Here is a 24,078-nt window from a genome sequence, read left to right on the forward strand (position 1 = left end):
ATATAGATGCAAAGTATTTTGTATAATTAGTATTTATGTTACAAGGTAAATTGTGCAGTTTCCCCTGGGTTTCCTCTAAATCCCAGGCAAATAGTTTATACAGTCGTACCTCGGAAGTTGAACGGAATCCGTTCCGGAAGTCTGTTCCAAAGCGTTCGGAAACCAAGGTGAGGGTTCGGATTGGCTGCAGCCAATCTGAACCCGCATCTGATATTCGGGTTCCAAAGAATGTTTGGAAACTGGAACACTCACTTCTGGGTTTGAGGCGTTTGGGCTCCAAAATGTTCGACTTGCAAGACATTCGACTTCCAAGGTATGACTGTATCTCTACGAACAAAAGCAGGCATTCATCAGTTGGACTTACGTTTAATACTGTTTTTAGTGTCTGGTTTGCTCTAAGGTGGCCATGGAACGCACAGCACATCTGACGCATTGCATTCCTTGCTAATGTAGCTGTTTTACAATGTTGTGTTCATATATTTCTAGCTGGAAAATATTTGCATGTCCATAACTAGTAGGTTCTTCTGGTAACCTATAAGCATATTTAATACACTTGTCCCATAATTAAAGAAACTTTTCCAGCAACCATTTCCTGAAACAGCTGTGCAGGTGTGTATTCCCACCACGTATGGAAGTATGGTGTTGTTAACCCCTTTTGTGTGTCCCCTCTCCCTGTCTCGAGACAGGTCTATAACCTGACTCAGGAGTTCTTCCAGAGTGGTAAACCAGTCAATGCCGAGAGCAAGAACAGCGTGGGCGTCTTCACGCGAGATGTCGTGCGCAAGCGCATCAAAGCCGATCCGGACGACTCGGAGACGATCAGGAGGCTGAAACTTGCCATGATCCAGCAATACCTTAAGGTATGGAGAGTGATGGCGGGGTTTTGCTTGAGACGTTGCAGCACCATATAGCATAGGTTGGCAATAGCAAGTTGGCATGTGGCCGAGATTTTCAAAACCCCGTTTGTGGAATTCTCTCCCCGGGGCGGTTTGACTAGTGCCTTCGTTATACGCCTTTAGGTGCCAGATGAAAATGTTGCTCTTTTACCAGGCCTTTCCTGATTGACATTCATTGCCCTTTTAAAATGTGCTGTTGGGCAGAGGAGTTACTGGGTTGTCCTTGTCTTCATTCCTATTATGAATTTTGTGTTTTTCTATTGTGATTTTATGTTGTAAAGTGCACTAGGATATGAACAGCCCCCATCTGAAAGCCCTTCTTCTCTGCCTCCTTTTCCCTAGGTGGAGAGTTGCGAGAGCAGCTCCCACAGCATGGACGAGGTGTCGCTCAGCGAATTCGGGGAGTGGACCGAAATCCCCGGGGCCCACCACATCATCCCGTGCGGTTTCATGAAGATCGTGGAGATCCTCTCCCGCGCCATCCCGGAATCGGTCATCCAGCTGAACAAGCCGGTCAAGTGCATCCACTGGAACCAGTCGGTCAGCAAGGAGATTGAAGGGGTGGCCGACCACAACAGCGACCGCACGGGGGAGCGGGACGTGGGCTGCCACGTCTGCGTGGAGTGCGAGGACTGCGAGTTCATCCTGGCCGACCACGTCATCGTGACGGTGTCCCTGGGGGTGCTGAAGAAGCACCATGAGAACATGTTCCACCCCCGGCTGCCCGAGGAGAAGGTGATGGCCATCCAGAAGCTGGGCATCAGCACCACGGACAAGATCTTCCTGGAGTTTGAGGAGCCCTTCTGGAGCCCCGAGTGCAACAGCATCCAGTTCGTATGGGAGGACGAGGCTGAGGCAGAGAGCCTCACCTACCCCGAGGGGATGTGGTACAGGAAGATCTGCAGCTTCGACGTTCTCTACCCGCCCGAGCGCTACGGCCACGTGCTGAGCGGCTGGATCTGTGGGGAGGAGGCCTTGATCATGGAGAAATGTGACGATGAAACCGTAGCAGAAACTTGCACTGAGATGTTGCGTAAATTTACAGGTCTGCGGCTGCCCCCCCCACCTTTGTGTTTGGGTCCAGAGAGCGGAAAGGGCCGGGCCGGCTGGGGTGGGAGGCAACGCATTTAAAGCTGTTGTGTGCAAAGATGTTTATTCGACTTTACGCCCATCATAAAACACAACAAAACAAATCAAATCAAATAAAACAGCGGACTCGTACAAGCCACAAATAATATAACACAATTCACATCTCACAAGGACAAATATTAACAACTCAAAAAAGAAAAGTTTAAGATTAAGATTAAAATTTAGGCACTATGCTAAAATCAACATCTGATGTCATTTTAGAAAATGCTTATAACGATCAATAATCAGCTAACATTCCATTCCGTCTCTTGTACGCTGTCGTGACTTTCCCGGAGAATCATGGGAAGTGTAGTTTACTAAGGGTGCTGAGGATTGCAGCTCTGTGAGGGTTCTCCTAGCAACTCTCAGCGTCCTTCACAAACCACAGTTCCCAGGGTTCTTTGGTGGGAGCCATGATTATTAAAGTGGCACGGGACTGCTTTAAAGGTCTGGTGCGGATGCAACCATGGTAAAATGAGGAGTAGCGCTATGGCTTAATGTGTCATGCTCAGATTTTAGCTTTTCTACACACTTCATGGGTCGCCTTAGGCAAACCTATGTCTTAGCCTCAGTTCACCCTGCTGCATTAAAGAGGCGGTACTAATTGCAGGTGTGCGAAGCCTTCGTTCGTCATTATTGATCTTCTCATTACTTAGGACTCTTGGTAAATTTCAGAGGACCCTGGGAGCACAGCTTTGAAAATGCTGCCATGGCTCCTCCTGGGAAAATTATCCCATGAACTTTGCCTGCCATAGCTGCCAAGTTCTCCCTTTTTTTAAGGGAAATTCCCTTATGCTGAATAGGCTTCCTCGTGAGAAAAGGGAAAACTTGGCAGCTATGTTGCCTGCAGACAGGGTCAGATCTAGACTGTCATCTTTTCCATTCGTGATCACTTGTGCTTGGTGCCCCTTTCATCCCAGAAACTATTTATCTAGGGGGACTTTGATTTCCCCCACATGTTAGCATAATGGATTATTTGGATTTGCTGTCCAAACAGCCCAGACTTCAGGCAGGCTACGAGCCATTGACAACTGCGGCTCTTTGTAAACCTGATTAAAGTGGTGCCTCGTTCAAAACAACTCAGTTTCTTGTACACAGCCTTTGTCGGCTAAGCCCTCGGATGTTAGGTGCCTGGATTTCAGGGGAGCCAGAAGCTTTCAAGTTCACAGGATTGCTGTATCTTCTCGCTGCTGCCCAACCGTTCAGGAGCTCACGGGCACAACCGTGCCTCTCGCCCTTTTGCACTCTTATGTGTGTGTTCCTGAGGATGACTTTAGCCATGCTAAAATCCCAGCTCTCCTTTTGATCTTTCCACGTTGCTGGTCTTCTGTGATATTACTCAGATGGCGTCAGCATTGGAATTGAGCAACACCTTTGGTCTGAGGTCAGTAATCAGTCGCCACAAATGTCATTGCCAGCAGGCCACCCATCTTCTAAGTGTGGCGATCTCCTGTTCCATTGCAGAGTGGGGTTCGTCTCAGGAAAAGGCTGTAGTTCAGAGATAGAACATCTGCTTTGCAACATCCAGGTTCAGCCGTCCGCATCTCCTAGCAGGACTGCAAATGTCTCCTACCTGAAGACCTGGAGAGCTGCTGGTCTGACCTGATATAACACAGTTTCCTATATTCCTAACAAAACTTAAATAGTCACATAAACAATAGACTAATCTCATGTTAATAAACAGACAATAAAATTAAATGGTGCACTGATAACTCACAATAAAGTCTAAGCGTAACACTTTGCTGCTGCTGCAAACACAGCGAAAACAACCCAGGAGTTAAAAACTCAACTTGATTGGTGTAAGGGACGAGTGCTTCAGGTTGTCTTTGCCGGTGGGAGAGATCATCGTGTCTCACTGGTCAGCTACTGCCAGTCTTAAGATGTGCAGTCCCCGGTCCAAAAATTGCAGACCTGCCACCGTCCGCCTGCTTCAGTGGGTGCTTGGAGCTCAGCGTGTCACTTGACAAGAGAACTGAATTTCTGCACCAGCCAAAAAAGAACCCAAAAAGTTTGACATTACCCGCAAAGGTGCACCCCTCCTTTGTCTCCTGAGACAGACAGATGATAAAAATACAATAACATAATTGAAACTAAGTCTTGACCCCAAGAAAAACCCCTGAAACAATATCCCATCCCAGGAGATGGCAGAGACTGTCCAGTTCCTCAATACTCCCTAGATAAAAATTCATACTAGAAACATGGATTGCGGTGCAATGATTTCCTCTAGAACACGACTCTTTCAATTAATGCATCCAATGTTTGTCTGAACCACCAGGAGTCATTGTCATTGAAGTGTGTGCACATTTTCACAGGGTCATGCGATATATATCTGGTTAGCTGAACTTGGACTATTTTTTGAGGCCTCTTTCCCCTGACGACTTTGCGCCTTCTCTTTCGGTCTAGGGAATCCGGACATTCCGAAACCTCGGCGGATCTTGCGATCCTCGTGGGGCAGCAATCCTTACTTCCGCGGCTCCTATTCCTACACTCAAGTTGGGTCGAGCGGAGCAGACGTAGAGAAACTCGCAAAGCCACTGCCTTATACCGAGAGCTCCAAGACGGTTGTAAGTATAATCCCGGAAATGAACCCCTCGAAATGGCTCTGCCAGAAAGAATGCTCCTTTGAAAAATGGGCCAATGGGTAGGAAAAAATCTGCAACAAATTATTAAAACTGGGAAGGGTGCAAGTTTTTTGTCTGGGGTGCAATAGAAAGGACCAAGGGCAAACAGTCATTTTTCTGTCCTATTGCCAATATTAAATGCTTGAGAATTGTAGGTCGGATCCTCCAGTCCCTAAATATTAGCCCCAAAGAACATGCGAGGGCTGGGTGTGCAGCCACAGGATGGGGCACAGGGTGAAATGGCATATGGGGAGTGAACACTCCACCATTGGGGATTATGGCATGCCAGCACGGTCCACAGTCCTCATAACATTTATTTAAGATAGTATTTTTATGCTGCCATATTATAAACTACTAGCTGGCCACGCGTTGCTGTGGCTCAGTCTGTTAAATGGAGCCTCAGAGTCCCCCTGTTTTACACGTGTTATGTTTACACAGGCACATCCCTGTGACTACCCACTCTGTTCCGACCCGTTACCTATCCCGCCCCCTCCCCACCCAGGCGAGCCCCCACATCCACTTGGCCTAGTCTGGAAAGTGGCCTAGTCTGGAAAGCCGAGCCTAGATGCTGTGGAGAGGGAAGCTTTCCTAGGTGCACTACCAGTGTAGCCGTCGCTAGAGGGCGCTGTTTTGCAACCTCTCCTGTGCTCACAGCATGCACTTTCGTATGATTTGTGAGTTCTGAAACACGGGGTTTTAGGCGTTTTACCTGGCGTAGGTGACACATCTGTCTTTGAAAACGGTATGGGGTCACTCGGGTAGTCACATTTGACTTTGTGTCCAAATTTCAACGCTATCGGTAAAGTGGTTTTGTTGAACATTGGAGACGAAGGAACATACCAGTTTACATTTTTATATACACAGATCAGGGCCGTGTATAGTAGTAGTAGTAGTAGTAGTAGTAGTGATTTAGGTTCAATAAGTTAACTCTTTATATTTGGACAACTTTTCTGCTGTGCTTTCTTGGAAGGAGAAAAATAATCATTTCCTTAATAACAATTTAAACAATTCATTTAACTAAAGCAATAACATTATAGCATATGTATCCATGTTTGTTAACTGATGTGGTTAAACTATTTATTTATTTATTTATTAAAAAAACAACCTTTGACTGAGTTTTAGCAAACATGCAGAACTTAAAACAAATCCTTATTTCCTGATGAATAGCCTTTGGACTATAATGTAGCTTTAATAGAAAACTATCTTTAGAAATATGTTTTACTCCAAAAGCATTTTATTTTAAAAATCTGATTAAAAATATATAAAAATCCTATTATTATTTTTTTAAAATCATTGATTTTATCCACCCTGATTTTCAATGATTTCTATGGAATTTTTCACACGCTTTACTCAAATATTAATTCAACCCAAACCTCTTTTGACTTCCGGTGTCATGTGACCGCGGTTTTCTTTGCACCCCTCGTTTTTTGGAATTTGAAAAGTTCAACACACCCCACTCAGGCAGTAGTATCCTTTGCCCAAGGCATTCAGGTCTCCCCCCCCCCCCAAACACCATGCGCTCACGGAACATGGTGCGTTTGTGCTTGTGTGTGTATCTGCAAAGGGCTGTTCTCTTTCAAGACGTCTTTGGCTCTGCACATCTCATGAAAGACCTTGATTGCATGAATGGAGAAATGCCTGCATCCATGCAGTTCTGTGTTTTTTTTTGCCTGTGTCCAGTCCTTGCCTCCCCCTGACATTTTTATCTCTCCAAATACCTTTTCCTGACATGTGTTCTCTCCCCCTGTCCCCAACCTTTTCCCTCCCTCCCTCCCTTCCTGGATCTCCAGCCTATGCAGGTGATGTTTTCGGGCGAGGCCACCCACAGGAAGTATTATTCCACTACTCACGGTGCTTTGCTTTCTGGCCAGAGGGAGGCGGCCCACCTCCTCGAAATGTACCAAGACCTCTTGCAATGCAGAAACTGAAAGGGGCCTGAACCACTAACTCGTGATTCCTTTTACGGTTGTGTGTTTAAAGAAGTCTTTCCTTTTTTTTCTTTTCTAAAAGAACAAATTAATTAAAAAATTTTTTTTATCTTTTTATATCTATATCTCTATAAAAGTCTTAATTATTTTGACCCGTAGTTGACTGATGGTAGTTTATTTCCATGTATTGTACCTGTCAACAGGAAAAGGTTGCTCTTCCTGTCTGAGTGAAAGATTTTCTTTTGGTGTAATTTTGATTTCTGATTGCACACTTGGTGCTTCTTTTGGAGGTATTTTTCTCCCCCCCCTTCCCCAGGTCCCTGGTATTGTAAGTGCCTTCTATATTTCAATAAATGTTGTCATAACCACTGTGCTCTCGTGTGGCTCCATTTCAGCAGGGCTTGCCTGAGACTAGATCACACTCATCAGTGTTTTTCTAGGTCAAAACATAGCAATGGCATCCTCCATGGTGATCCTGCGGGGCATTGCTTTCTTTGCCGAATTTGGTTTTGCAAGTTCAGCCTTGCACTTGCTGGAAGCCACAGGTGGGAAGAGCTGCAATTGGGTCCTTCTTGCATGCTCCCTGCAGGCATCTGATTGGCCACCGTGAGACCAGGATACTACTGGAGTAGTTGAACCATTGGCTTGATCCCGCAGGGCTCTTTGGATCTTCCTGTGCCCCTTTGCCTTGGAAACGGGTATAAACGGTGTCTTGTATTTGGGTATAAACCATGCCCGGATAGAGTGTCTCTCTCTCTCTCCCCCTCTCCCTCTCCCTCTCCCTTAATTGTTGTGCCTAGACTCACAAAAGTGGGTTGAAATGCTCCTCCAGCAAGCTAGACAACACCTTTTGTGACATTGTCCTGTTAGTTCTAGCTTAGTTCCCATAGCTGAAACACTGGCTATGAACAGCAGTTCTATTAGAGCTGGGTGATACCTGGTTTTCAACATCGTGATACATCACATTGCGATATACTGATATATCACAGTGTCTGGAATAAGGATGGAGCTATGTAGAGGCATTGGCTTTGCAGTTTTCTCCGTATTGTGATATTTACATAGCATTCACACATACACACATCATGATTCACGATATATTGCCAGGTCAAAAAGATGAAACCGATATCATGATAGGGACTTCAAACTGGTTTGGGACGATATATCAATATCGTTCTATGAATTCTATGATTCTATTAAGCAGAGGCTTGACAGGCATATGTCAAGAATGCTTTGATGGTGTTTCCTGCTTGGCAGGGGGTTGGACTGGATGGCCCTTGTGGTCTCTTCCAACTCTACGATTCTATGATTCAATATATCGTCCAGCCTTGCAGCCCACCCTTTGGGTTTGCGCTGTGTGGCAAGCTGATATCTCTTTCTTTGACTCCTCCTGCTCCGCTTTTTGCAAGATGAAACATCAGTCCAGGGAGGTGGCCGCCAGGGATTTACAGCGCTGACGTTCTTCCTCTTGTTTTGTTGTTTGTGAAGCAATGGCTCAGAAACTGCCCATTTGCCTTTGTAGCCTCATCTCCACCATCTGTTTCTATACTGCTTCCCCACAAGATGCCCGAAGCATCTCGCTACGTCTCCAAATGAATGGTGACAATTCAAAACACGTTAGAAATGATGATCAATAATCAGCAAGCTCAAAAAAATCAATCTATACAAAATTGTGTGAAGCAATACAAGCAAGACAACATAGAATCAAAGATTATTAGAATCAGCGAGAACCACCTCTGCGTCACATTATTGCTGCTGTCTCTTTTTAAAAAAATTACGTTCCTAATCTGGTTATAAAGCTTCGGCATTTTGAACCCTACCTGTGGTTCTCCTTTTGTGTCTCTCTCCGCCCCTTCCTTCTTTTTGTACGAGCAAATGTTTGCCAAGACACATGTTCCCATTCAACGGCGCAAGGCAAAAGTCAACACGGAAATCCGAGCTATCGTAAGCAAATACCGTACTGAATGTCGAGCAGCTGTACAAGATCATCTCAACGTGGGCCAGGCAGCTAGAACTCGTTAACGTCTCATCGAGGCTTTTGTAACGTGGTGTGCGGCAGCATCCAGCCCAGGGTCCAAAAGCAGCTCCCTATGCTGTTGGGAGTGTGGTAACTCTTAGGGCAGCAGTGTGCTATAAGACTGCTGGTTTGAAGGGCTAAAGGAAGTGGGAGCTGCCCAAATAAAACAATGGAGAAATCCAGGATTTTAGCATCGCTGGGGCTGGGCTACATGCCACAGCCAAAAGAAGTAGCAAGCTTCCCTGTGGATTTTTTTTAAAGCCCAGCAGGTCTGCAGTCAGGTCAATGAAGCATAAGTTTTCTTGTATTGCAGTAGGATGCTGGATTTGGGGGCGCTGTGGGGTAGGTAGCCCTTCGTTGCAAGAAAGCTAGACCAACCTCAGCCCGCCTTCCACTGAAAATATTAGCAGGGAGCTGCACTAAACCTGGAATCGCTTTAAAGCTTTTTCTTGCAGTCAGCGGCATATAAATTTCATCGAAATAAATGAACTTTTAAATGTCTTAAAACTTAATAATAGCATGAAAACGTTGGCAGCTTTAAGATAAATTCAACAGGGTAAATACGTTTAGATGAATGTAATAATGGAATACTGAATGGTTTGGTTTTTGTAAAATATGCAGGGATTTGTGATAAGCAGAATGAACCCTGGAAAGAGAAGAAGGGAAGTCATTGATACTTTAAGGATGTTTAAATGAGTATTATAAATTGTAAAACAGAAAATTTAATTACACACACACACACACACACACACACACACACACACAACAGCAACAACAACAACAACTTAAGATAAACAAGCAGAGAAGCTTTTCACATAGTGATAATTGGCTTGAATGTCATTGACTGGTTGGGCATCTCCAGGCAGGGAGAGAAAACTGTGCCTGAGGCCCTGGAAAGCTGCTGCCAGTCTGTGTAGACAATACTGAGGTAGGTGGATGAATGGCCTGACTCTGTGTTAAGGCAAAAGAGTGGAGGAATGACTTTTAACCGTTCCTTGGTACAGCAGGAGAAGTTTCACTCGTCCTCACGACTCCTCTCTATCCTTCCTCCAGATGAGCAAGAGGCATTGTTAAGTGTTCAATGACACAATTCGGCTGGGCAAAGACACTCAAGGAGAATCCAGAATATAGCCAGTGTCACGGTTGCAGAGGAATGGCGGGAGGCGGCAGCTGGGGAACCCCTAAGGGAAGAAGGCTCAGAGCCCGGGGATTGGTAGTGGGACAACGAGTGGTTGGAGGGAGAAGGCTGGGAGGAGGAGGTATCGGAAGTTGAAGAGGTAACAAGACTTGGTGAGAAGGGAGAGTCTGCAGCATGGAGAATTCCAGGATCAAAATCAGGAGAGTGGCCGGGGGAAGGTGAAGAGGCAGAGATGAGTCAGGCTGGTGAAGAAGTCAAGGTGTCTCCTCCTGCTGCGACCTCCCCCCTGGTCTCCCAGGACCATGAGAGGCATGAAGCGGGAGGAGCAAATGGAGGTATGCAGGCGCAGTCTCAGATTGCTTGGGGGGGGGGAGCCTGAAGAGGAGGAGACTTAGGCAGCTGTGGGAAGGTGGGGACCAACTGAGGAAGAGTTGCTATGCTCATTAGGCCTGACACTCTTGGGCAGATCCTGTGTTTCTAATAAAGAGTTAACTTCGCCTACTCCCTGTGATTTACGGCAGGCTCGCTTCTGACATTGAACTTGGAGAAGATGCAGAAAGGAAGGGAATCCCCTGACAGAAGGGCACATTCCAGCCAGGCAAGAACACACAAAGAGGGTGCAAATCAGTGGTGGTGAGGGACGGGGCCTGTGAAGAAGGGGGTGGCTGGGGAGAGTCACATGGGCCACATAAAGAACTTCATCCAGGCCTATGGGATCCTAGGTTTGCTCCCAGGGGCCCTCGAGGGAAAAAAGAGGCAGTATCCAGCCACGGGATAGAATAGACAGTCGCCCACCTTTAACTTTGCCCTGCTGCCCCTTGGTTCATGCTGCCCCCTCTCCTCCCCACAGAATCGAGTTTGTTTATAGTGTCCCTGCCCACCCTGTGTCATCAGCTGAACTGTTTTCTGTTTCCTGAGTCTGCCCTTAGGCTCGGGGCTCACATTTCTCCTGCTGTGCTAAATTTAGCAATTGTTTACAAGCAGGCACATAAAGTTAGGTGCTTCTGCAGAAATAAATGCATGACCTCAAGACGTGGCCCGAAAGCCATATGTCAGGGTGATGATGGTAACATTTAGCATTTATAGGCCATTTCTGGAATTGCTTTGAGCCCTCTGTGTTTATTGTTCCCTTCATATCCCACTTTCCCTCTGAGGTGGCAAACGAGATGCTCTCCTGCTCTCTGTTTTATCCGTACAACAATCCTGTGAGGTAGGTTAAGAGTTATTGGCCTAACATCACCCAGTGAGCTACGTGGCTAAGGGGGGATTTGAATCCTGGTCTCCCACACCCAGTGCTCTAACCACTATGCCACACTGTCTTCATGAGAACTTGGTGATCCTTACAACAAGTTGCTGAGGTAGGTCAACATCAAGTCCAACCTCTTCTCATGCTAGATGGGTGTCTCCTGTTCACTCGGCAATGAAGTGGTACCTGAGTTGTGCCAAACACACCTTGTATTTTGATTCCTGCATTTCAGGGGGTTGGCCTAGATGACCCCCAGGGTCCCTTCCAACTCTATATAGTTCTGATTCTATTATTATTATTATTATGGAGAAGGTGTGTAGGCAGACTTAGAATACTTTGCCTAAAACCCACTTGATGCATTCACGATCACAGCAAAATTTGAACACAAAACTGAAAGCATGAGACTCTTAATCCCAGGGTCATGGGTTCGAGGCCCACATTCAGCAAAAGATTCCTGCATTGCAGGGGGTTGGACTAGATGACCCTGGGAGGTCCCTTCCAACTGCTCAGTTCTATGATTCTATGTTTCAGTTGGCAAACCGCATCACAAAATTCGGATCAAGTGCAAATTTAAAAGGGTAGCTGCGCGTTGGTCCTCATACTTTCTGGAAGTGTGAATTTGGCGAGTTCCCATTGAAACCTTAACCATTTTGTTCTCTCACCCCTGGGCTACATTTGTTTGTGGGTTTGTTTATTTTATTGATTTATGAATCTCCTTTTGCATATGCGCCAAGGCGACTTACAAACCTATCGCAACGCCAGCTAAAAATAACTATAAAAACGGTACAAAAAGATAGGTTTCAGAAACAATACAAAATCAAACACCTAGAGCAGAGGCTTTCTCGATCCAGCTGGAAAAGATTGCCAAAATCAAAAGATGTATTCAAGTAAAAGGGATAAAGCAGCGGCCTCTCGAGTAAACTGGCTCTGAACTCTGTATGAGTCTTTCTTTGTTTTTAAATTGTTTTTATTAATGATTTTCTTGGGTAACAAAAGTACACACAGCCTCTCTGCTTTCAGTTCATAGACATTCCTCTGTCTTTGCCTCTTGCTTGCCGGTCTCCCTTTTCATGTTTTTTAAATCCTGCCACCACTACCACCACCCCTCTCTGCCATCTAGTCATCCAAGGATGACCTCTCAGGAAATGGCTCTTCTTGACAGTGAAAGTTTCTGCAACAATAAATTGGCTGTACCTCTTACCTGAAGATACAGGAAACTGAATGCAGATTTCCAAAAAACAGCAAGGAGAGACAAGAGGGCCTTTTTAAACAAGCAATGCAAAGAAATAGAGGAAAACAACAGAATGGGGAAAACCAGAGATCTGTTCAAGAAAATTGGAGATATGAAAGGAACATTTCGTACAAAGATTACCATAATAAAGGACAAAAGTGGTAAGGACCTAACAGAAGCAGAAGACATCAAGAAGAGGTGGCAAGAATACACAGAGGAATTATACCAGAAAGATATGGAGGTCTCGTACACCCCAGGTAGTGTGGTTGCTGACCTTGAGCCAGACATCTTGGAGAGTGAAGTCAAATGGGCCTTAGAAAGCACTGCTAATAACAAGGCCAGTGGAAGTGATGATATTCCAGCTGAACTATTTAAAATTTTAAAAGATGATGCTGTTAAGGTGCTACACCCAATATGCCAGCAAGTTTGGAAAACTCAGCAATGGCCAGAGGATTGGAGAAGATCAGTCTACATCCCAATTCCAAAGAAGGGCAGTGCCAAAGAATGCTCCAACTACCGCACAATTGCGCTCATTTCACACGCTAGCAAGGTTATGCTTAAAATTCTACAAGGCAGGCTCAGGCAGTATGTGGACCGAGAACTCCCAGAAGTGCAAGCTGGATTTCGAAGGGGCAGAGGAACCAGAGACCAAATAGCAAACATGCGCTGGATTATGGAGAAAGCTAGAGAGTTCCAGAAAAATGTCTACTTCTGCTTCATTGACTATGCAAAAGCCTTTGACTGTGTCGACCACAGCAAACTATGGCAAGTTCTTAAAGAAATGGGAGTGCCTGATCACCTCATCTGTCTCCTGAGAAATCTCTACGTGGGACAAGAAGCTACAGTTAGAACTGGATATGGAACAACTGATTGGTTCAAAATTGGGAAAGGAGTACGACAAGGTTGTATATTGTCTCCCTGCTTATTTAACTTATATGCAGAATTCATCATGTGAAAGGCTGGACTGGATGAATCCCAAGCTGGAATTAAGATTGCCGGAAGAAATATCAACAACCTCAGGTATGCAGATGACACAACCTTGATGGCAGAAAGTGAGGAGGAATTAAAGAACCTTTTAATGAGGGTGAAAGAGGAGAGCACAAAATATGGTCTGAAGCTCAACATCAAAAAAACCAAGATCATGGCCACTGGTCCCATCACCTCCTGGCAAATAGAAGGGGAAGAAATGGAGGTAGTGAGAGATTTTACTTTCTTGGGCTCGTTGATCACTGCAGATGGTGACAGCAGTCACGAAATTAAAAGACGCCTGCTTCTTGGGAGAAAAGCAATGACAAACCTAGACAGCATCTTAAAAAGCAGAGACATCACCTTGCCTACAAAGGTCCGTATAGTTAAAGCTATGGTTTTCCCAGTAGTGATGTATGGAAGTGAGAGCTGGACCATAAAGAAGGCTGATCGCCGAAGAATTGATGCTTTTGAATTATGGTGCTGGAGGAGACTCTTGAGAGTCCCATGGACTGCAAGAAGATCAAACCTATCCATTCTTCAGGAAATCAGCCCTGAGTGCTCGCTGGAAGGACAGATCGTGAAGCTGAGGCTCCAATACTTTGGCCACCTCATGAGAAGAGAAGACTCCCTGGAAAAGACCCTGATGTTGGGAAAGATTGAGGGCACAAGGAGAAGGGGACAACAGAGGATGAGGTGGTTGGACAGTGTTCTCGAAGCTACGGACATGAGTTTGACCAAACTGCGGGAGGCAGTGCAAGACAGGAGTGCCTGGCGTGCTATGGTCCATGGGGTCACGAAGAGTCGGACACGACTAAACGACTAAACAACAAACAACAACAACCTCTTACCTACCAAAGACCTGTTCCTGTGCCCGCCTTTCAGTAAGCGATTCATAAGTGAGCAAATGCTGCCATCTCCTGGGCACAAGAACAAAACAACTACGGTAAGCTCTGGAGAAGAGCGGGGGCAAAGCAACTGACTGCTCACACCAATCGGTTAATGTCTCTCTCCTGACTGCATCCCTCCTTATCCCAAGGTTGCAGAGCCTGTAGCAGCAGCTTTATATCAAAGCAAGAGGGGTCTGTAGCCTCGGAGGACTTGCAATCCAAAAATAAGGTTGCACTTTCCAAACTTTGGATAAATGGCCGAGCAAACGGCAGCTTTGCTCGATGGTTTGACCTTCGTGGAGCTTAGGACAAGATCTTCCTTGTTCATGGAGCTACTGGAATTACATTTTGTGTGTGCATGTTCAATCAGGATGCAATCATGCTTCAAGTACTAGCTGGAAACCAGTGATGTAGCATGGGTTGCCATTGACTGGGGTAAGGCAAGTATTACACCCCCTAACCCGTGGTTCCGGTTAGGGCTTGATTGTTTTTTTTTACAGTTTTCTTTTCTTTTGAAATTTGCTCCCCCAAATTCTGCACCCAGAGCAACACCCCCTCTGCCCCCCCCAATCACGCTATGCCGCTGCTTGAATCTCATCCTGGGGGAAGAGCAAAAAATATTGTGATGCAATAGATCTGGCATGCCTTGAGATCTCAGGGTGATCAAACACCAGCCCAATGCTTGTATTGTTTTAAAATCAGGGTGCCCTGGACTGGCTGGATGACAAGGAGTGGTAGGAGGTACCAGCCGGCGAACCCCCAAGGGAACCCCCCAAGGAAGAAGGCTCAGAGCCAGGGGGTTGGTGGTGGGACATTGAGGAGAGATTGGAGAGAGAAGATTTGGGGGAAGGAAGTGTTGGATATAGAAGGGCAACAGGGTTTAGTGAGCAGGGAGAGCCAGTGATGGGAAGCAGCTCAGACTCCGAGGCTGAAGCAGAAGGGGGGACGGGACGTCAAGAAGCTGCAGAAGAATCCAGAGAGTCTCCTCCTGCTGTGACAATCTTCCCTTCCTCCTGGAAAGAACAGAAGTCAAAGGTGCGCAGATGCAGTTTGAAACTGGGAAACACCTGGAAGAGGAGGAGCCTTAGAAAGGGTGGAAGGCATGGACCTTTAGTCCTGGCAACTGTTCCACAGGAGCAAGACCTTCTGGGAAGTGTTGCTGGGCTATATTTCTTTTCCTTGAATAAAGAGTTACCGGTAGCTTCACTGACAATAGAGCCCTGCATCTTTTGTGCTGACCTGCATCTGACTCCAGTCCTGACCCAGGGGTAGAGAACCTGTAGCCCTTCAGAAGTTGCTGAAATACAACTCCCATGACACACAGTTTGCCCACCCTTGGTAAAAGGTAAAGGTAAAGGACCCCTGGACGGTTAAGTCCAGTCAAAGGTGACTATGAGGTTGCAGCATTCATCTTGTTTTTAGGCCAAGGGAGCCGGCATTTGTCCACAGACAGCTTTCCAGGCAGGGCCATCTTAAGCCCATCCAGCGCCCTGGCACTAGGTCCCTCCAGCGCCCCCCTCCAGAGCCTCTCCAAGGGCCCGGGAGTGCCAAGCGGACCCTAACCCTAACCCTAACCTCTGAGGACTCCGCGCTGCGCCTCCTTCTCGTTTCCCCAGCGCTGGGTTCCGCTCAGTGAAGCTTCGCCACCAGCGCATGAACCGCGGGACCAGCAAGAGCTGCTTGGGCGCTGTGCGTGCGCTGGTGGCAAAGTTCAACTGAGCGGAACCCAGCGCTGGGGAAACGAGAAGGAGGTGCAGCGCGGAGTCCTCGGAGAAGGAGAGAGACATGGCGCAGCCTCTCAGCTAGTGGAGCGCAATCCTCCTGGCCAGATCGCTGGAACCCTGCGCTCACTTGCCGCCCTTCCAGTGCCCTCCAGTGCCCGGCGCCGTGGTTCTCCACGCCACTAGCCTCTATAGCTAGGACGGGCCTGTTTCCTGGTCATGTGGCCAGCAGGACTAAACCACTTCTGGTGCAACAGAACACTGTGACGGAAGTCACAGCACATTGAAATGCCGTTTACCTTCCCACCACAGCGGTACCTATTCATCTATTTGCACTGGTGTGATTTCAAACTGCTGGGTTGGCGGAAGCTGGAAAAGAGCAACGGGAGTTCACTTCATCGTGGGGATTCGAACCGCTGACCTTCTGATCGGCAGGTCCAAGAGGCTCTGTGGTTCAAACCACAGTGTCACCCACGTCTTAGTCTATGTAGTCCAGTATGCTCTTTCCATAGTGGTCAACCAGAAGCCCATGAGAAATCCACAAATAGGAATTCAACGTCCTTCCCACATTGTCTGGCTGACAGCAATGGGTATCAGAGGGATATCACTTATGAACCTGGAGGCTCCCCCCCCCAATGACTTTGGAGTTTTGCATTTCTGTTGCGAAGGTCAACCGCTTCCCAATTGTTCGATCCTCCTTTTCCGTTTCCAAATCAGTGTGACTCACCCCCGCACCAAGCTTTCAGGGCAGGTTGGGATGGAAACAAAGAGAAAGATGTCCTGAGCCACTGTCGGTGAGACTAAATCGCTTACATAACTCCCAGCTTAAAACACCCCAAAATTAATTTGCTGCATTAAATACAGTGGCATTGATGGAACATCAGTATCGGAGATGAAGCACGTGAGATTTTCCCCATCACGATTCCTGCAGCAGCAAAGGAGGAGCTGGGCTTTTAGTATTCCGCTCGAGGGATGCTCTCGGTTAATTTAACACCGTCCAAATGACTTTGTTGGGTCCATCTCATTCTAGGCTAATGATCTTTAGCTTGTTGTTAATATTAGTCATGACAGCTGCAGATCTATGACTCCCTTCTAGTCATGGCAGCAGCAAATGCAAGAGCAGGATGGCGATTTTCACAAAGCAGCAGAACAGCCACTGTGGCATAGTGGTTAGACTGTTGGACTGGGACCAGGGTTCGAATCCCTACTCAGTTCTGAAACTCATTGGGTGACCTTGGGCCAGGCACTCACTCTCAGCCCAGCCTACCTCACAAGGGTGTTGTGACTTGGGTAGATGCAGTCATAATCCATGCATCTGTCCTGTTCTTCAATAGGATCCTTGTGAGCAATGGCATTACTTTAATGACAAAAGCATTGTGAGCAATGGCATTACTTTAATGACAAAAGCATTGAGGTTTCCTCCCAATGACCCATTTATGGAGCATTCCTCCTCATTTGATTGCACAAAGCTTAGTTTATATCCAGTCTTTATTGAACAATTCATTCTGATTCGTTTATGGGAAAGTTGTGTGAAAATGAGTCTTCTTTTTGTCCTGATATTCTCACACAAAGCTTATGAGGTGGTTGGTTAATAATACCCAGCTTTTATTGAACAATTTGTTCTGATTTGCTTGCAGAGCAGTTATATGACAATTAGCAGTTATCCCACATTCATCCTGTTTGGCTGGCAGGGTGTTTATTAAACATAGCTGCCAAGTCTCCCGCTGAAAAATGTGGGATCAGCAGCAGCGCGGCACCGGAAGTCGCTTCTACGCATGTCTGGACATGCGCAGAAGCAACTTCCGGTGCCGGCGCTGCCCGATTTCCGGTGCCCAGACATGGGCAGAGCGGCACCCGAAATGGAGCCTCCCTGGCAGGTAGGAAATCCGGGGGATTTCCAGGATTATTTTTCTATTCAGGATAAAAGCCAGGGGTTTCCCGTGAAAAACGGGAGACTTGGCAGCTATAGCGTTTATACGTCTTCCCATTAGCTGTTTATTTGCCCCACACTTTTCAACGCATTTCCCTTCCCCTTTCCGAACTGAAATTTCTTTTTTCTTTCATCTTTAAAAAGTGGATTTGTTGTGCCAGGGCAACGCAGGGCTAGACTCCACTTTAACTGCACAAACCCCAAGTTCTGATACACACTTGAATCCCTCCCATGAAATAGTCACCCATATAGTCATGATGAGTTTCGGCACCTCTTTTTCTAGAAAAATAGCACTGGACATCCCTATGCCCATCGGAGAAATGTTGGATGTTCTGTGACCCAGAAGAACCATTGGATCAGGACTCCCTTGCTGCGTGTGTGTATGTGTTGGGTTGTGGTTCTGTTTACTGGTGTTCACCCATGTTAAAAACAACCCTCCTTGCATGTAATAAACTAACACATCACTCGGGAGAAAGATTTAGTGCAGACCTTTCATTGATGTGCTATTTTTCTATCTGCAGGGGGAATTTTAGGTGGGACAGCGTTCAAAAATGCTAGGGTTTTTGTTTTGTTTTGTTTTTATGCAAACTGCTTAGAGATTTTTTTTTTATAATATCAAGCAGTGCATTTGTTTGCAAAAAAAATATGGCCCTGCCACTTGCAATCTGATGGAGCTGTCCAAAGCTGCAAAGAGCGATTGTGCCCCGTAATGAAATGTCATTAGTATTCTGATAACTCTTTGGGCGTCCCTTGATATTTCTGAAGCTGTTTTGTCTGACGAGTTTGCATTTCAAGGGCAACTCAATAGGCTCTTCTGGGAGCTGATGAATAAAGAGGAACACGTCACGTCTTAAACAATGCACCTTTTTTTTCTTTTTTAGGCAGAGTTGTGCATGTATTTGGTACAAATAAACAAAATAATAATAATGTGCATTCTGGTTTTGCAAAGGTATACATAAACCAATCCAGCAGAGTTTGCATCAAATGACAGGAAGGAAAAACCCACTCTGGCTAATAAATACACTTGCAGATTGTTAAAAGAGGGAAGAGAAAATAGGAACTAGACATGAAATATCCAAAGATTCATTAAAGGAAATGTACACCTATGTACACATCTGTAAACAATAAAATAGAAAGATTATAAAACACCAGTCCAGCATTACAGTGGATGAAGCTTTCTTCCCTCTATCGTATCATTGGTGAGATTTTGGTGATGTATGGAATTCAATCAACTGTGCTGAGCAGACGAGGGAAATCTGGGGATCAGATAGATCTGACATACACAATCCCTATGTTACATCCAAGGTCCAACATAGGGCTCTGCATTTGGTCGTTGCTGCTGCTGCTGTTTTCCTTCCCGCTGCAGAAGAGGCGAGTCTTCTGAACAATGAAACAGAGGCTTGCCTCTTCAGCGGTGGGAATTTTCCGCAGCAAAAGGACCAAGAGCAACGCTGGTCGTGTGCATAGCTCTGCCCTACATCTGCATGACCCTTCTTTGGATCACTCACTGAGGATGCATTCACAGATTCATGTGCTTACGTATCTGTCCCTGGATTCATGGTCTGATTCCATTTATTGTTAAACTGATACAGTTGACTGGAGTGGATTTTCTCAGAAGGTCTGGGCATGTGACCACTTTGCAATATATATATTTTTTCCTGGATGCAGGCCAATGTGATCTGGATACTTCTTCTTCTTCTTTCTTTCTTTCTTTTTTGAGTATTCACAAGCTTGGCTTAACACACCAGCATTTTACGAGAAGTTGACCTGACGCATAAATAACAAGCAAGCAGAAACAGTTCTATTTATTAGTCTTAACCTGGGCGCTCACTCTTGTGATCTCCCATTCGAAGGTAATCCATGTGATCCTGTTGAGGCTGCAATGAAGGCATATATGTTTGGTCACTCGAGGCAACGGAAACAGTGGGTTGCTGACGCAATCCAAGGGTGGGGTTGAGGAGTTGGAAGGGACCACAAAGGCCATCTATTCCAGCCCCCTTCAATGCAGGAATCTTTCTCGCTCAGTGTGGGGGATCTTTAGGGAAACCTGGTTCCGAACCTCCAAAACCTGCAGATTCTTTGCTCCTACTTTCCGTGGAAAGGAGTGCCAGCCAGCGATGAACCTTCTCATATAAGAGACTGCAGAGCAACTAGCAAGAGAGCATTTTCACAGACTCCACAGCATCGGAATCCACCTTGAGGCCATCCAACCTGACCTCAAGATGTGGGTATACTATTTCAGACCAATAGCCAGGCTGCCTAAACACCTCCAGTAAAGGAGAGCCCCCCCCCCAAGGTAGTCTAGCACACTGCAAATTCTTACCTCTTACCATCAGGATGTCTCCCAAAGTTTAATCAAAATCTGCTCACCTGCCATTTCTAACTGTTGGTTCCTATCTTGCACTCAGGCAAGAGAGATGCCCAACAGCATATCTGCATGGCAGCCCTTCAGATGTTTGGAGACAGCTATTCTGCCTCCTCTTTCCCATCTTCCCCATCCCCAGGCTAAACATCCCCAACTCTTTCTACTGGACCTTGTAGGGCTTTATTTACCATCCTGGCTCTACCCCTCTGGACATGCAGCAATGTGGAATAGAGAATTAGAATGTGCTACGCTGTGGGTTAAACCACAGAGCCTAGGGCTTGCTGATCAGAAGGTCGGCGGTTCGAATTCACGCGACGGGGTGAGCTCCCGTTGCTCGGTCCCTGCTCCTGCCAACCTAGCAGTTCAAAAGCACGTCAAAGTGCAAGTAGATAAATAGGTACCGCTCCAAGCGGGAAGGTAAACGGCGTTTCTGTGTGCTGCTCTGGTTCGCCAGAAGCGGCTTTGCCATGCTGGCCACATGACCTGGAAGCTGTACGCCGGCTCCCTCGGCCAATAACGTGAGATGAGCGCCGCAACCCAGAGTCGGTCACGACTGGACCTAATGGTCATGGGTCCCTTTACCTTTACACAAGCTAAACAATGGAAAATTGCTTTAGGATCTATGGAACGTTTCCCTTGATCTGAAATTGAGACTGAGGCAGCAAAAATGGATGTTTGGGGTGTATTGGGCTCCACAATGTCTTTATAAGAAGTATTGTCTGATACAGGAAGATGCTGGAGTTGTGATGTGGAAAATGCCACCAGATATACTCCTTTTGGGTCTGAAGTTGCTGTTCGTATCAATTTTGTACTGGCAGAACCTTTGATATTTGCAGATGTTTGTGTACTTTTCAATCACATTCCTGTATCAGGACAACTAAAGTAGATTTTCTGAGCTGCTATGGTCACTTAAAGACCTTAAGTTTGTGCTTGAAAGAATAAATACCCACCATCGATTAAGCAACAGTCTGAGGACCTCACCACACCCTGGCTAAATTTGAAAACATATTTTCTATGAACGCCTGTCTTGGGTAGATACCAATTTGGGCCTCTGGAGGGCTTACATCAACTTGTATGCATGTTTATTTTCAGTTGGATTTTAATTGCATTTTTAATATGAGCTGACCAGGTTTTATATCATTATGTTTATTTTGTTTTATTTCCCTTTCATCATCTTTGGGGTTGGACTAGATGATCCATTGTGTCCCTTCCAACGCCACAATTCTGCATCTAGGAATGGACACAGTTCTCCAGATACTGTACAAGCTGACCACTTTGTATCATCTCTCTTTTGCACTCTCTGTGCTTAAAACAGAGCAGCATCAAAGTACAATTGTGGCAACAGATGGCAGGATGGGATTCTGTTAACAAATTTTAAGTGTTTCACGGGGGCTTAGCAAAGCTGCAAACAGTTCGTTGTTACTAGAAAAGAGCTGCTTCCCCAATTGTGTATGCATTGTTATCACAGCAGTCAATGCTCCAGGAGAGAGCATATGTTTAGTATTCCTGTTACGAACCTGATTTATCTCCTCCACTCACTGTGCAACATCCGCCATATATATATATTGCTGCCTAGGAAAGCCATATATATATATTGCTGCCTAGGAAAACCCATCTTAAAGAAGCTTTTCATGTCATGGGAAAAGAATGGTTGCCTGCAAAAGCTTCCCATTAAGCTCTCCTAGTAGAGAGTAATCCAGGAAGCACTGCCCTCATGGCACCCAATAATTGCCCTCAGTTGCCCTCGGTTATGTCCTCACATGGCCAAATACCATTGGCTATATAGCATTGTGACATCATCATGCTCACAGCATGGTATCTTTGGGCAGGATTGACTAAATGTCCGGTAATTTCCAGTGTTTTTAAATACATCTTTCCAACCCACCAAAATGTCTATCTTTAGCTTGGTGGGGGAAAGGGGGGGGGAAAAGAAGCAAAACTAGAGAATATTCATTGCATCCTGACTATTACCTCAATGTTTGTGAAGCATCATGCACAGAAATTTGTGCATTGCATGGACGCTATCTGTTTTGATCCCAAATCAACAGAAATCCACAGATTTTAGTAGTACTCCACATTAACGGGTTTTTTGTTTTTTTAATTCTACATTCAAACTTTCCCATTGACCTCAAGTGGAATTTTGACTCTGCGCCACCAGGGTTTTGATGGCCAGTCAAAGTTGTTTCCTTATGAAAACAACTACAGGCGGCGTTCAATGGCTACGATGCTATTTTCAGCGCTTGGGTTTGATTCACAGTTGCTATGGGTCCTGATTTGCTGGCTGCCACCCAGGTCCAAATGAAAAAGGAAATGGGGTGGTGAGGGGGGAGGAATCATGTTTCGATCCAAGATGCCCTATTGGGATTTTTCCCCCAGTGATTTAGCAAATCTGGGGGTTCAGAGGATCTGCATGCAGTCACCGGTTCTTTCCAAGCATTAGTTTTGGCAAGTGTTATCTCAGAAACACACGCAGACCAGATGGAGTTGTGTGAGCTCAATCAGGGCCAGTTTTTGCCTGACACTATTGGCTGCCTTGGGGAAAATATTTTGATAAACACCAGAATGGCCGCCTGAAATTCATCCAGTCAGCATGTGCTATGACAGCACAGAGAAAAGGGAATAGAAAAATGTACATACAGCCCTTTCTTGCTGTCCCACCTTCCTTCCTTCCTTCCTTCCTTCCTTCCTTCCTTCCTTCCTTCCTTCCTTCCTTCCTTCCTTCCTTCCTTCCTTCCTTCCTTCCTTCCTTCCTTCCTTCCTTCCTTCCCTCCTTCCTTCCTTCCCTCCTTCCCTCCCCCCTCCCTCCCCCTCCCTCTGCTTTTCTCATTGTAAAATCACAGTTGCTCCCCATAAAATGCAACTGTAAACCTCAGTTTAGAGATTGAATCAAGCTGGAAACCTCTGCAAGGCCTACCAGTTTTTCCTTCTTTGGTCGATGCTTCCGTTTTGTGCAAATCTAAACATTCTCAGAATTCTGGGTGCTGGGCAACAAACTTGTGCTCCCACCGAACCCCTGCTTTCATTCTTGCTTAAAGTTTCTAGTCCTTATGACCACAAAGAGTCACTTGAAAGGACGTGGGCAATGAGAGACGCCAAGCTGGCTAAATAAGATTTCTGGCAGTCGGGTGGGGTGGGGATTGCTTTCCATGCATGAGCATATGCAGAGTGATTTCCCCTCACCGTTGAGTGACCGTCATCAACTCACAGTCATTTGGGCCACCATACAAAGACAATCATAGCAATGTGGGCTCATGTGGACGGCTGGTTGTCTGCCACACACAGTCATTGTGGCGAAGTGAATTTTATCACATTCCCCTAACCAAATGGGGAGTTTGCCAATTACAAATTGTGGGGTCCAGGGAAGGTGGTTAAATTCTCCTCGCCGTGTGAATGAGTCCAGTGGTGAAGCTGACAATCTCTCCAAACGGATTAAGGAGACCTGGTCCCCACCTTTTTTTTTTTAAGGTCCCTATTGTAATTCAGTGGTGCCTCTGGTTACGAACTTAATTAGTTCTGGAGGTCTGTTTTTAACCTGTAACCGTTCTTAACCTGAGGTAATACTTTAGCTAATGGGGCCTCCTGCTGCTGCTGTGCCGCTGGCGCGCGATTTCTGTTCTCATCCTGAGGTAAAGTTCTTAACCCGAGGTACTACTTCCGGGTTAGTGGAGTCTGTAACCTGAATTGTTTGTAACCCAAGGTGTTTGTAACCCGAGGTACCACTGTACTGACTTGACCTCACTTCATAGCTACGTTACATTTCATCTGCTTTTAGGATTCCTGCTGTTTTCAGCATTTCTTTTCTTTTAAATCTAAAGAACATCAGATTTGGGTTCTTCAAAACTCCAATTAGGAAGCAAGCTTCTAGAACACTTTGTTGCAGGAATAAATTTTGAAAATGGGGACATCTCCTGTTCTCTAAACCAGGGGTGGACAACCTTTTTCATACAGAGGTCCGCCTTCCCAGCTGGGTAGCTTTCTGAGGGCTGCATGCCAGCAATGGGCGG

At 46.0% G+C, this 24,078-nt stretch overlaps 1 protein-coding gene across 5 annotated transcripts in view; it reads left to right on the forward strand.

The window, feature by feature from the left end:
- Positions 1-6,942, forward strand: part of SMOX (spermine oxidase) — a 55,336-nt gene extending 48,394 nt beyond the window's left edge. For 3 of the 5 annotated variants that reach the window (XM_035103059.2, XM_060278357.1, XM_035103060.2), the window contains exons 4-7: positions 687-860; positions 1,239-1,941; positions 4,428-4,588; positions 6,436-6,942. In XM_035103059.2, coding sequence (XP_034958950.1) covers positions 687-860; positions 1,239-1,941; positions 4,428-4,588; positions 6,436-6,573 — 1,176 coding nt within the window. In that variant the 3' untranslated portion in view covers positions 6,574-6,942. Of the gene's footprint in view, positions 1-682; positions 861-1,238; positions 1,942-4,427; positions 4,589-6,435 lie in introns of all 5 variants that reach the window. The other 2 variants (XM_035103061.2, XM_060278358.1) reach the window with 2 other exon arrangements.
- Positions 6,943-24,078: the final 17,136 nt, after the last annotated feature.

Source organism: Zootoca vivipara, chromosome 9 (genome assembly GCF_963506605.1).
Source record: "Zootoca vivipara chromosome 9, rZooViv1.1, whole genome shotgun sequence".
NCBI lineage: Eukaryota > Metazoa > Chordata > Lepidosauria > Squamata > Lacertidae > Zootoca > Zootoca vivipara.